This window comes from Taudactylus pleione, unplaced genomic scaffold, assembly GCF_031769625.1.
Source record: "Taudactylus pleione unplaced genomic scaffold, aTauple2 ptg000349l, whole genome shotgun sequence".
NCBI classification, from domain to species: Eukaryota; Metazoa; Chordata; class Amphibia; order Anura; family Myobatrachidae; genus Taudactylus; species Taudactylus pleione.
The window spans coordinates 664,812-677,922 of record NW_028284750.1 but is presented as its reverse complement, the minus strand read 5'-3'; the positions used below and the strand labels follow the sequence as shown (position 1 = coordinate 677,922).

The window sequence follows — 13,111 nt, the reverse complement described above, 5'->3', positions numbered from 1 at the left end:
TTGGAGACACGGAGCTCTTACCCAGAACAGCAGGAGAATGGAATAGCGTTTTGGCGCAATTCTGTTGGTCGCAGGATTGAGTCAATTGAAGTAAAGGCAAACGGTGTTTATTTGCTCAATGTCTTAAAGAAGACCCTCCCTTCCGTCTCAAGGGGAATATCACACAGAAATCAAACAGCAATTCTCCGCAAAGGATTTCCAAAGATGTACCACATACAGGAATCTTATCAGCAGCTCTTCTCCTCAAAAAAGTTACAGGGTTGTCCACACACAGGCTCACAGTCCCTCTTTTTATGTCATTCTAACACACACTTCCACAGGGGTAAGTCTGCCCTGTGGTTTCCAACCAATCACCTTAAGTGCATGACCTGTGCATGTGCTGACCACATGCACATTTAACATTGTCCCCTATGGACAGTGGGGAGTGGTCACTCCCCTGAGCCTACCTGGTGTTTTGGTCACCACCCAGGAGTCAGCTCGTCTAGGGCCGGGGGAGGTTTTCCCAAAAAAACATACTTCCAGGAATCTGCTAAGGGACCAACCCAGCCACCTTTGCCTGAATCTGAGCTCCAGAGGTGGGAAAGCAGGGTCCCCAGGCACGCTTTCCTGGCCATGGAAGGGAAGCTATTTTGAAGCTCCCTGAAATGGTTATCTGCCTGCCTTAGCCAGCTCCCTATGCACCCCCTCATACCACTTCCAGGCATGAGGCTGCATAGGGGAACATTTTATTTCCTCTGGAAGGGGCTGGGGGTTCCAGCAGCCCACGGAGGACTCTGGATCCCCTGGCTGTCCAGAGCATCACAGTTAAGTGCACTTTTCTTAAATTATATAGATTGTAAGCTTGCGAGCAGGGCCTTCCTACCTATATATCTGTCTGTTATTACCCAGTTTTGTTCTATCAATGTTGACAATTGTAAAGCGCAACGGAATATGCTGCGCTATATAAGAAACTGTTAATAAATAAAATAAAATAAATAAACACTTTAAATACATTCACCGTTTGTGCCTGTGCACAGCATCAGCCCAAGACCTCCTGTTCTGGCTCAGTGCTGCACATACATTTTAAATACATTTTGTGCTTTTAACCACATGTACATCTGTGCTATTTATACTGTGCTCAGCGCTGGGCTCCCTTATTCCTGCAGTCGTGGACTGCTGGGGCTCCACCAGGGGTTAATCCTCCTGAGCGCCGCAGCACAGAACTCTGGCTGCGAGCGCTCCATACTGCCCTCTCTCAGCACTGCGCACCAGGGGTTCAACCTGCCATCGCCGCTCGGCCGGAGCTCAACTCTGGCAGCATGCAGTGCTTCAGACAGTCCCCCCACACACCCGGCGCCTAGCGCCGGTAATATATTTTAACATGGCGCCTAGCGCCCCTTTGTCCATTTAAAAATGGCGCCGCAGCACAGGGGTTAACTCCTTTAGTGTCGCGGCAGCCATTACCCCTGTGTGGCTGGCCTCCGGCCACAACATTTCAATATGGTATACAATTATTCCAAAATACGGAATATTCCGATATCCAAAATACCCCTGGTCCCAAGAATTTCGGATATGGAAGACTCAACCTGTAGTTCATATGCTTGTCTTCTATAAATATTAAGCAATCTAGAGTAAAATATAAAAGTTAAAACTGGAATGGATTTCAGATTAATTTGGGGTGTTTTGGAGGTTAAGAAGCTGGGTTACTGGGTGTCTATTTGTAGATTTACAACAAAATGATGCTGTATACTTTATGGCAGGTATGCATCACATTACAGAAACTTGACATCGTCCCACTGATCGCCATCATAATGCAATTCTGTAAGCTTCTAAATTCAACATTCATATAAATATTTACAGAATAAGGCGATATAGCTGCTAATAAGCACAATTTGCCCATAAAAAAGTAGTGCTGGAAACTTGGTCCTCTTTAAAAATTAGGGACTTTTCCAGAGAAAGAATTTCCTTGTACAGAGCCTCAAGAATCTATCTGAAAACTGGAAACCAATTATCAACTATATATAAGAGATGTCACACAATCCATGTAAAAACCTGAATTTCACCTAGGAAATAGACTGTTTTATGTGGGTGAGACAATTGTTTGATGCTGCAATAGTGTTTCAGTCGGGATGAGGTTGACGCCCCGTTCGGTCGGGATGCCCGTTCCAGACATACGTTCTTCAACCATTATTGGACCCTCACAAATTTGCCCCACTCTGGTGGATGGTGCCATATTAATTTCCATCACCCCCCCCCGTTGACATCGGATACTCAGTCCACACTTTCAGTTCCCTTCCCTTAGCCAGGAGCACTGCTAGACTTGGTGCTCATTGGCCACTGTTCACCTACATCATGAAATAGGCAAGTGACTGGAAGATTTTCTGGCAGGGAAAGAAAGTATTAATATTAACCTATTAGCCAGTCACTGGGGACTAAATGGGAGCCTAAGCAGGGATGAATGGTAGAGGGTAGACAGAGTATGGGGATTCAGTAAGAAATGTTTAGAACAGTGTAGCAATGAGTGGGTTAATGTAAAGTTTTCTTGTAGGGAAATGTGACAGTATATAATTTTGACAATTTTATTGGCAAGTGCCCCTACAAGCTTTAATTTGACTCCAATTAGGTAATACAAAGCTACTAATAGTTTTCCGGAGGGGAAGGGGAAGAACAATACCACAGTCCCGGGTCTAACCTGGGATTTGGAACACATTTCCAACCCGGATCAGACCCCTTTTACACCGCGGCTACGCCCGAGTCGGTAGTGACCCGGCTCTTTTGGTGCAGGTAAGCAGCACTTCTTCCCCCCCTTTTACCTCACTATCCGCAGCGGCCCAGAGGCAGGGAGGGAGCGCTGGTCGGGCCGGTCCTGGTTGCAGTGGACGCTTGGAGAGGATGTCATCTCCAAGTGCCACTGAAGCCAGCCAATTGGGCAACATGCATGATCTGGGTCATCGTGCACAGGAATTAGAGGACTCTTTATTTTCATATCAGTATGATATGGGTCATACTGCATTTGTGCCAAAAAGAATTACTGTCCTGGCCTTGAGACAAAGAGCTTATAGTGGGAAGTATCGGAGTCCCATTATTGTAAAACCAATGCTAACCAGGGGTGCAGAGAGTGGGGAAGCTGGTACACATGACCTGAGGCCGGCAGTGTAATGGTAGAGTAATCATGCCCCTGTGGGCTGTACACCAGCATTAATAATTATACCTGATGGAAATGTAGTTGATGAGCAGAAGGTTGTGACTTAGGGCTTGATTCAGAGATAGACGCTAATGTATGCGTAGCTGAAAATCTTTGTGGAGTCGCAGCAGCGGTATTATACAAAAGCTAGTTTCAGCTTTGCCATTGTGTACGATGGACTGAGCAAACTCGAAGATGCCCATTTTCAATGCTTGTGGACAGTGCAACTCTGACAGTGGTTGTAAACACTCCACCTTTGGCAGTGTCTCCTTATGAACGTCCTCCAAACATGGCCTCTGTGGCTGTGGATCTGCTTTTGAGTACGCTTACGTGTTTACCGACACCACCGTGACATTCCTGTAACATGCACGAGACAGACTTTTTTTTTTGTGTTCACGCCAATTCCACCTTTCAGTCACTGCCCACGGCTTCCCGCCACCAGCACAAATGAGAGAGACCCCATACACACCAGCGGCCTCTGTGTACACCCAGTGGTATGCATGCGCTGTAGGGATTTTCGCACATGCGCAGAAGCAAAAAAAAAAAAATCACTCAACTGCGCAAACATTGGCATTGTGTCCACCCCTGTTATTAGGCCCTTAGTCCCTATTATTTAACAGTCTTTTTCTTATACCTGTTTACATTTATTAATGACAACCTAAAGAATGTACACAGCTATAACTTCTAGGAAAGTCTTTCGCAATAACAAATTATCAACCCCCCCCAATGCATGAGATGTCAGCGAGCACAATACCGCTTAGCAAACATTAGCAGATAAGTGGTCCATGTGAGCTGCCAGCCAGTCAGGATGATTTCTGTCATCCAATTAGTCAGGACGAATACAATAAAATAATCTAAATATATACAACTCAGATACTAAAAAACCCAAAAGTATATATGTAAAGGCTTAGGACAATGGATGATATTAGCAAGAACGTTGTGATCACAGGGGGAAATCTTTTCTGCACACAGCAGTCTTCCTCTCTGGTGGAGCCTTAATGCTAAATATTTAAAAACAATGTCAAACATCTTACCAGGTATGGGAACTTAGATCTATAATTGTTAGTAGATCTTTTATATAAAGCAGGCTATTTTCTAGGATTTATTACTATTTTGAAGTAGCTTTAGTATGTGTTTTATTTCCATCAACAGGAACACGGAAAATTACTAAGGTTTTACATATTGTGTCAGTTTTAATTTGAGCGTGAAGTTCACATTACATCCCATTGAACTTATGTAATAGGGTGCGAGCTGGTGCCGCTGCAAGAATACATGCGAGTGTTCCTCGTAATTTTAAAGCGGCAATAGTTTTAAAAGACAAAACTAAGCTGGCTTTGCCTTTAAAATGAATGCCGCTTTAAATATATATAGGAACACTTGCATGTATTCCTGCAGCAGCACAAGCTCACACCCTATTACATAAGCAGCCATTGTCTTACTTCTGGTGTGAAGCAAATTGCTACTGTAGTAGAAGCTGTAACTACTAAACTACTGTAAAGTGGTACAGTTATCATTTTCCAGCAGTGAATGACTGACAACCTGGAAGCCACAGAGCACTTATTTCTATCTTATCATTGGCAGCATCAATATGCTAAATAACTGTTAAGATTGGTTTTGTAGGATGCAGCATGAGCATGTCCTTCACAGTAACCTACAGCAGTTACAAATATTGGACCTATAATAGCCAAAGACCCACTGGACTAAAATGGTTCATCTCCCATATTGCGTTGAAGAGAAAAATGCGACCAGGTTTTTTTTGCACAGAAACCGGCTCTGCAGAATTAAAAAAAAAACACCACCACATTATGTCAGATTTCCCTCCAGGGAATTCAAAATAGTTCAATATTTAAATCATGCCCTATTGATTTATGCCATCATTGTAGTCATTGTAGTTGTGTGACAATTTGCCAATCAGCCCACAGCAAATATTTTTCTGCAACAGTTTCACAAGCTGTCAGAAATGTGCCCATGAAATGTCGAGGATGTAATTTGTAACTCTGTTCCAAACAAGCAGCTACAGAATCTGCGAAATTACTGCTTAAGGAACAACCAAAAATAACACAACAAAATAAAGCGTTAATGTTTCTATTGATCCACGTTTTAGGCAAGGATTGTCAAAACAGTTCCTTTTAATGCAGACCATTTTCTTATAGACCTTCTCAAATGGGTATATTCTTAGCTTAGCTGCCTTATTCAAGTGAATAATGATTACAAATACAGTTTAACGAAGTTCAAATAGTATACTACTCACTCGTCAATGACAAGATCTGGAGCGAAAAACAGCACACTCCCATTGGATTGTTTGTAAGACCTCCATCCGAGGGCAAACACCATCAAAAACATCCATGAGTACTGGAGAAGGGTCATTTGGTCATCCAGGTGCAGATTTCTGAAACCTGAGAATAATACAACAGTGAGAACTGTGTACTTCCAAGGGCACCTGCCCACCTACATAACAAACACAACAAAACCAATGTGTGAGTATAGAAATACACATAAGTAGTCACGGTCTTTAGCTTCCTGGAATCCAGTATGTTTGTTATATCTAAAATAATACTCATCCAGCGTTCAGACTGTATGCTAGCGGTAAATTAATCTCCTAATCTCTATTTTCTTTTTCAACATTGGGATAGTAAGGCTCTTAACTCATTAAATATATCATATCAGTCTAATGGTGTCTGAACCAATATCTGTATTCCAGTTATGGACAATATCTATATTATTATTATTGCTACTTATTTACCAAACACCAGACATATGCTTTAGTGCTACATACTTCTGTGGATTACACACTGCCACAGTTACAAAGTTAACACATGGAAATTACATTATCCTAAGTGCAGTAAAGAAAGCCTCATCTGCAAAGTATTTTGCAGTAAAGAACAAACACACAAATCCAATGCAATATACTGGTAGGCCCAAGATTACTTAATTCCTAACCATAACATCACTATTGAATGAATGGGAACATTTGGAGCCTCTTTACAGTCTTGGACCCAAGCTACAGTCACCAAACATCTTCATTTAGTAATGCTCATCAGTATAAGTACACAAAGAATTTTGTCAAGATACAGATTTAATTAGCATCACCTGCATTTTGCTTTTCAACCTTACAGATGAGTAGTGCTGCCTGGAATGTATGTATAAATCTGTAAATAACAATTATCTATAGTGCTAGGTTTTCCAGGAGAACAGTGCATTGTTGAAACCATTTTACGTGTAGCTTAATAAATGCACTTTAATGTGGATAGTCCACAAAATTTATGTTTAATACAAAACTGTTCTATGCTAATTCATTACATTGGACGGGGTTGGGTACGGGATCCCGACAGTCAGAATCCTGTACGTATACTAACAGTAACCCTTATCCCTTCCCCAGCCTAACCCTAACCATCCCCTCCTGCAGCCTAACCCTAACCGTCCCTACCTCCTCATACTGCTGCAGCCTAAAGCTTGGTACACATCAGGCAATGGGTACCCAGCCTGATGTCGCGGGCGACGGGACCTGGCATGCGGCAAGTGCATACACATATGCCAGTGCCGGGTCCAATGGGGGGACATTCTGCAGTATGGCATCGATAGAGATAACCCCTGTCGGCCCTGCAGTAGGGTCAACGGGGGATGTTGCTAACAACTTGCAGGAGTGCACATATCACAGGTACACACTAGACAATGTACCGGATATGTTGCTATGATCCATGGGATCAGACAACATATCGTCTAGTGTATACCCAGCTTCACCCTAACCTTCCTCCTAGTGCCTAACCCCAATGCTTACCGCCGGGATGCCAGCAGTCGGGATTTCGTACACCCGGGATGCCAACTACATCCCATTGGAAGCTATGCTCCAGGGACGTGAATTAAAAATGTTAAAGGTAAGTAAAAGGTATAATGTTTTGATAGGACTTTATCAAAGGTTGTTTAACAACATTATTGTGTAAAAAACACATGCAAAAGTAATTATACATTTATATTCAAAAATCAAATATTGTTTTTAAAAAGTGTTTTTACCAGCAGACAAGAGTACATGGTAACATTATGACTGCTGCTGCACAAGATGTAGAATAGACGATTGTGCACTTTTATGTAAATATTGTAGGCGATATAATTATGGAGAGCAGCAGTATTTGCCATCATAAAAACGTGGCTGGGTTTATCATAAGGTTTACATGTTTAGATAGCATGTGCTTTCATTTAAATACAAAAGGTCAAACTCACAGAAGAGGTATTATTACAGAGACACCATATGCACAAGCACATACAGGCATTTTAAAGATAGCAGGTGTCTGAATGACCAGAGAGATCTTAAAACGAAGTGCGGCTAGAGTTACAGATGTGTCCTCATATACTATTGCTGCAGTGGCGCCAAATTTCCCTTCACGGCACGCCAGGTCCTATGGGACTCTGCTTGCGCTGAGCATCTTCTCTGCGTCTTTTCACCCGAAAAGGGTCTTCGTTGCAAATTGTAACAGATCGCTTCACAAGACTGCACTGATTAATATGACAGGTGACACTTCTCTGTCTGTGTGTGACTGAGTCTGAATCTGAAGTATATGAAGGGCTACAGTGCAGCAGTCACGGCTGTTTACCACGCGCTTCCGCTGTGCTTTGTATACAGATTCAGTCACACATATATATATATATATATATATATATATATATATATATATGTTTTGTATTAATCAGTGCAGCCTCGGGAAGCGGTTTCTCCTATCGGCTTGCATTGTTGGGGGTAGAACACACACGGGACCAGGCGGTCTCACTCGCGCAAGGCAAGACGACATGTGGTGCAAGATGCACCACATGGCGTATTGAGGCTAGGTGTATGACGACACATCTGTAACTTCAGATTTAACTCAAATGTCTGAATGCGTGTTGACCTAGTTCACTTTTAGAATGGTAATGCCATATAATTGTAGAATTTGTCAGGATTCATTTGGAGTTAAGAGCACCAAAACAACATAAGTAATTTGTCAAGTTTATAAATTTGGCTACATAAAAATATACAGTATATAAAAGTACACTTGGTTAGGGTAAGCTGGACTCAAAGGTAACATGATGAACAAGCCACATTACCTGGTATTGCCTTTGCCCATTTCACAACAGATATCACTTGGCGTCCGCCTAGCATATTCAGAGAGGACATGAGCCGCAAGGCTGTTTCTGGCATCGTGCCGTCATAACCCGAAAATAGCACCTCAGGTTCAATAGCCTCCAATAAGGAGATCAGGGTGGGTGTGAGTTGTGCTACCGATGCTGGAACAATGGTCTTATTCATTGAACTTTCTGGAAGTTCTCGTACTGCTGTTGTGTTAGACTGTTGAATTCCCTTTATCTTCTTCTTTGTTTTGCGTGCTAGGAAATAAAATATAAACAGATTTTAGCGTGATGTTAGGCAATGGTGAATGTTACATTATTGCCATCCACACACTGGGCCTGATTCAGAGATGCACGCAATGTCCATGTCGGAGCGATTTTCTGCTACTGTACATGTGCCAAAGCCACACTACGCACAGACAGCGATTTGTTAGTGATAGTGGTCGCGGAGAGGATTTGGAAAGTGAGTGACAGGTAGTCAGCGATTGGAGGAGGTAACAGTTGGTGGCTGGAAAACTGCAGGTACGTCGGGACTGTTTTCTGGGAGCATCCTAGTGAGCTCTGCGATATCGTACACAGCTGGAAAATCCCCAGCGTCTTAGGTGAGCCCCTCTGTCTGAGACAGCATAGTATTACTCAGAGGTCCGATGTGCAACCGATGTTTTCATTTTTGTACATAAGCGGCGGATCTGAGACGCCGGCAGTGGACATCACTGTGCACAGCATTAGCATATTTTCGCAAGTCTGCTGCGTAGGGGATCACCGCAGCGACGGGGATTGCGTGCAACTCTGAATCAGGCCTCCTATCCAAACTCTCAATATATTTATACATTTATTACACCTTAATCATCCTTACCACAGAAATTGGTTTGGTATTACAGATCAGATTATTTAATATCCTAATAAACCTCTGCAGGAGGAGGAATTGCTATTTATTAGTATTATTCATTTAAAGATCTTTATAAATAGACAGTAGTGTTCCCACATGGCTGTCTTGGTAGGACGCCACACCCAGCTTATTTTATAACTGTTGAGATGCACCTGCCTGTTCTTGGAATGCTGAATCCTATACTTTTCACATTGGAAGCACAATGGAACATCAAGAGAGAGGCAACCTGCCACAACCAAGCCCCCAGGAGTTGCACACACCAATCACACAAGAGGAGGGAGGGACCTGGGGCTTCCACTCAAAGCTTGCGCTGGCATTGAAACAGATGTCTCATGCCAACCTAGTCATGAGGTCGTGCCGGGCTCTCCTATATGCATGGTAATGCTAGGAGCGTGCTGGTAGCCTCATGCCACGGGTGCCCGCTTTCCATGAGCACCCTACCCTACTGAGGATGTCAGTGGGGTCCCCCCAAGAGCCCTGGCCCACCAGAGGGGTTCAAGACCAGACAGGGTAGCCGAAGTAACCAACACCACCCGCTATGAATTTGAGCAGCAGAGGAATCACTATGCCAGGGTGTCTGAAGAGGACCTCAAAATGCTGGTGAGTGGGTGACACTGGGACCCCTGCACCTACACTCTAGCATGGTGACCAGTGAATGAATTAAGCAACTGATAGTTTCTAGTACATCTGCTTTTATTTGCCCTGAGCCCTGGACAGGTGTAAGCTAGAGTCACATAGGACCTGTCTATGTCATGTATTGAACTCAGCATTGCTAAATAGACTGAAGTGCCAATGTAAAGGTAATGCTAGGTGGTGTCACCGTACTTTGATGTCTCTGAAATGCCAGGACCTGCATCAGTTGTAATCTAACATCTCGTGAGTCAATCTGAACACTGGCTGGGCTGCTCATGGCAAGGTGACGTGAATTATCGGAGTTCAAGCGGGGCATGATAGTGGGTACCTAATGGATGTGACATTCCATTTCCTAAGTTCTGCGTACATTCAACATTCCTCGATCTACGGTGTCACGTGTGTACCTGGAATACCTCATGGAAGTCATTATCAGCCACTGTTTGACAGCGCAGTGGCCAACCACGGGTGCTTAATGATCATGACCAGCTGCAATTGGCCAGAATAGTCTGTGGTAACTGGCTCAAATCACATCCACATTCAATGCAGGAGGTACCAGATGCATATCCAGTGTTCTTTAGCTTCCATGGGATATTGGTTCAGAAGACCCACCAGAGTGCTCCTGTTAACACGACGACACCAGACATGGCACCTCACCTGGTCTTGTGATGTTGCTAATTGGACTATGGAGGACTGGCAGCATGTGGCTTGGTCTGATGAGTCACAGTTCCAGTTGTTTTGGGCTGATGGTAGGGTTGAGTGTGGCAAAGACCTAATGAGGCCATGGACCCCAGTTGTAACAAGGCACTGTGCAGGCTGGTGGTGGTTTCATAATAGTGTGGGGTGAGTTCATGTGGCATGGGTTGGGTTCGCTGGTCCGAATGAACATGTCAGTGACTGGTAACCGCTACAATGCATTGCCTGATGACCATTTGCAGCCCTTCATGGACTGCATGTCCCCCCACAACAATGGAATATTCTAGTGGGATAATGCACGGTGTCATCAGACCCAACTTGTCCAGAATTGGTTCAAGGAGCATTCTGGAGAGATCCAACGAATGGTGTGGCCACCACATTCACCCAACATGAACCCAATCAAGCAGTTTATTTGCACCCAAGATCCTGCACCTACAAATATCAGGGAGCTGTGGGAAGCTCACCAGGCGGCATGGGTCAACATCTGTCCATTTGTGGAATCGATATCATGTCGAGTAACTGCACTTCACCGGACTAGAGGATACTAGGCATTTATCCCATGACTTTTGGCACTTCAGTGTAAGTGAATTAGGGACACTACTGTGTGGCATAATATCAATTGAGGGCATTATATTACAGTACATACAATGTGACATAATTACGTATTGAGTTTTGCAATAACTGTATACAGCAGCTTAGCGACACGGCACGTCCAAAATGTTACTCTCCATAGTTAAAATACGTCTTCCTCAGCGCTCAGCACCCTGTCCAAAAATCCTAGAGTGAACCCTAGACAGTATTATTCTATAGATAAAAAGTACTGTCCTGCTCACGGTTATCACTATATATAAAAGATATAATGGTCGTGCAGAATTGTCCATAGAATTTTGATTCCTCACCTGCATTACCGTATATCTGGACAAGACACTGATAGAGAGAATGAATGCAGGCAGATTCAGCATCAAAACAACTCCAGGCTCTTCTTCTCAAAACACATTTCTCAAAGTTAAATGCCAGTTTTCGTAAAGGCACACAAAAATACATATTGCAGAGTTGTAAGGCTGAACAATAATTTGTGTGCCTGTATGTAATAGGTGCTAATATAGATTACTTGTTTGCCACATATTACTTTCTTGTAGCCACAAGATATTTCTTCAGGTCAAACAGATATTGAAATAATTAGGTCTGTAAGCACACAATAAAGTGAATGCAAACCTATTGTGTTATTTTCCATGACAACCAGCGAAGATCTGTTGATATTAAAGTTTGATCATCAACAATATAGCTTCTAAATGCCAGAGAGGGAATTCAATTACTACATGATAACATAGAACTGTGTAGCACATGCTTTCCCCAGTGCTGGACCAGGTAAGTGTTCCTTTACTGCCACAGGCACTTTAGCAGTAATTGTAAATAATGTATATAGTCTAAATCAGCACTGTGCAAAGAAAATGACCTTTGAAATAAAACAGAACTGTGTAACGCATCCATGTTCTGGTACTAGAAAGGGACAATTAAATTCTGTGGTACCCCAGCATCACACATTTTCCACTATGGGGTGCGAGGAAATAGGCGATGTTGGTGGCTGCGAGGTGCTGGGGAAACGGTCGCAAGCCAGCATATTGCGGACACCATTGCTAGTTAAAAGTAGAGTTAGAAATAAAATGTATACTGTAGGTACAGAGATGAGTAAATTAATCTGAGAATTTCCACAATCCCTATCCTGGCACATAAATAAAAGTCTCATTAATGTGTCCCATTCGGTGTTGGATTTTACCCCCCCCCCCCATCCCCACACATATAATCCACCCCTCGCCCACCTCCAATGACTACGCTAGCAGTGACTGCTCATAGGCCCCCACCCCAGCCCACACCAAGATGACCACAATAAAGTTGTATGTTTTTAAGATCCCCTCAGTGTCACAAATTAAATAATTAGCACTTCCTGCTGTTGTTTTATAATGTGTGAGCCAGTAATGAATACACTTCTGCAACAACTAGGAGATCTGGAAAACATGCACTGTTAGGGGTGCACTGATATAGACCATCTATAGCGGCAACTATTAATACTGTATAATAATAATACATTATCCAGTACATAAGGAGACCACTATGTACATATATGTCCAGAGTAGTGCTAGGTTCTTCTGCTGCTCCCCCAGACTCCCGAACTTGCTCAAATGCTCTTTAATGGAGCCCACATCTGAAATATAAACATTCAGCTCAGACAGGATGGCCTTACTGCTGCATTTAATGGTTTACTGTCATCGTTGGTCTGTAAATGTCACAATTATTAGTTACATACACTATACTTTGTATGACATATATTATAGCTGATTACACTTGCTATAAATTCAAGCATTTCGAAACCCCCCTCTAAAAATCCTGCGTTTGCCCCTTGCTGCCGGTTCCATTCATTGGGGTCATCAGGATTCCCTTTCTGAAGATGAAAGCAGAGTATTAGCCCATGACCACTCCCTAACTAGAACTGTTGTGATTATTACAAGTACATGTGGTCCAGTGTGCATATATACATTTGTCTAGAATTTAATGTGTAAGCTGTGTTTTAGTCAGAGTACAATATGCGGGAAGTAGTCAGTATAACAGTGCGGAATCCCGACAGCAGTCAGTATCCC

General features: G+C 43.1%; 1 protein-coding gene across 3 annotated transcripts in view; it reads right to left on the bottom strand.

Moving 5' to 3' along the window:
* NR3C1 (nuclear receptor subfamily 3 group C member 1) overlaps positions 1–13,111 on the bottom strand; it is a 178,980-nt gene that overhangs the window by 16,099 nt on the left and 149,770 nt on the right. For all 3 annotated transcript variants that reach the window (XM_088444108.1, XM_088444109.1, XM_088444107.1), the window contains exons 5-6: positions 8,240–8,518; positions 5,415–5,559 (exon numbers count right to left, since the gene is read on the bottom strand). In XM_088444108.1, coding sequence (XP_088300234.1) covers positions 5,415–5,559; positions 8,240–8,518 — 424 coding nt within the window. The remainder of the gene's footprint in view (positions 1–5,414; positions 5,560–8,239; positions 8,519–13,111) is intronic.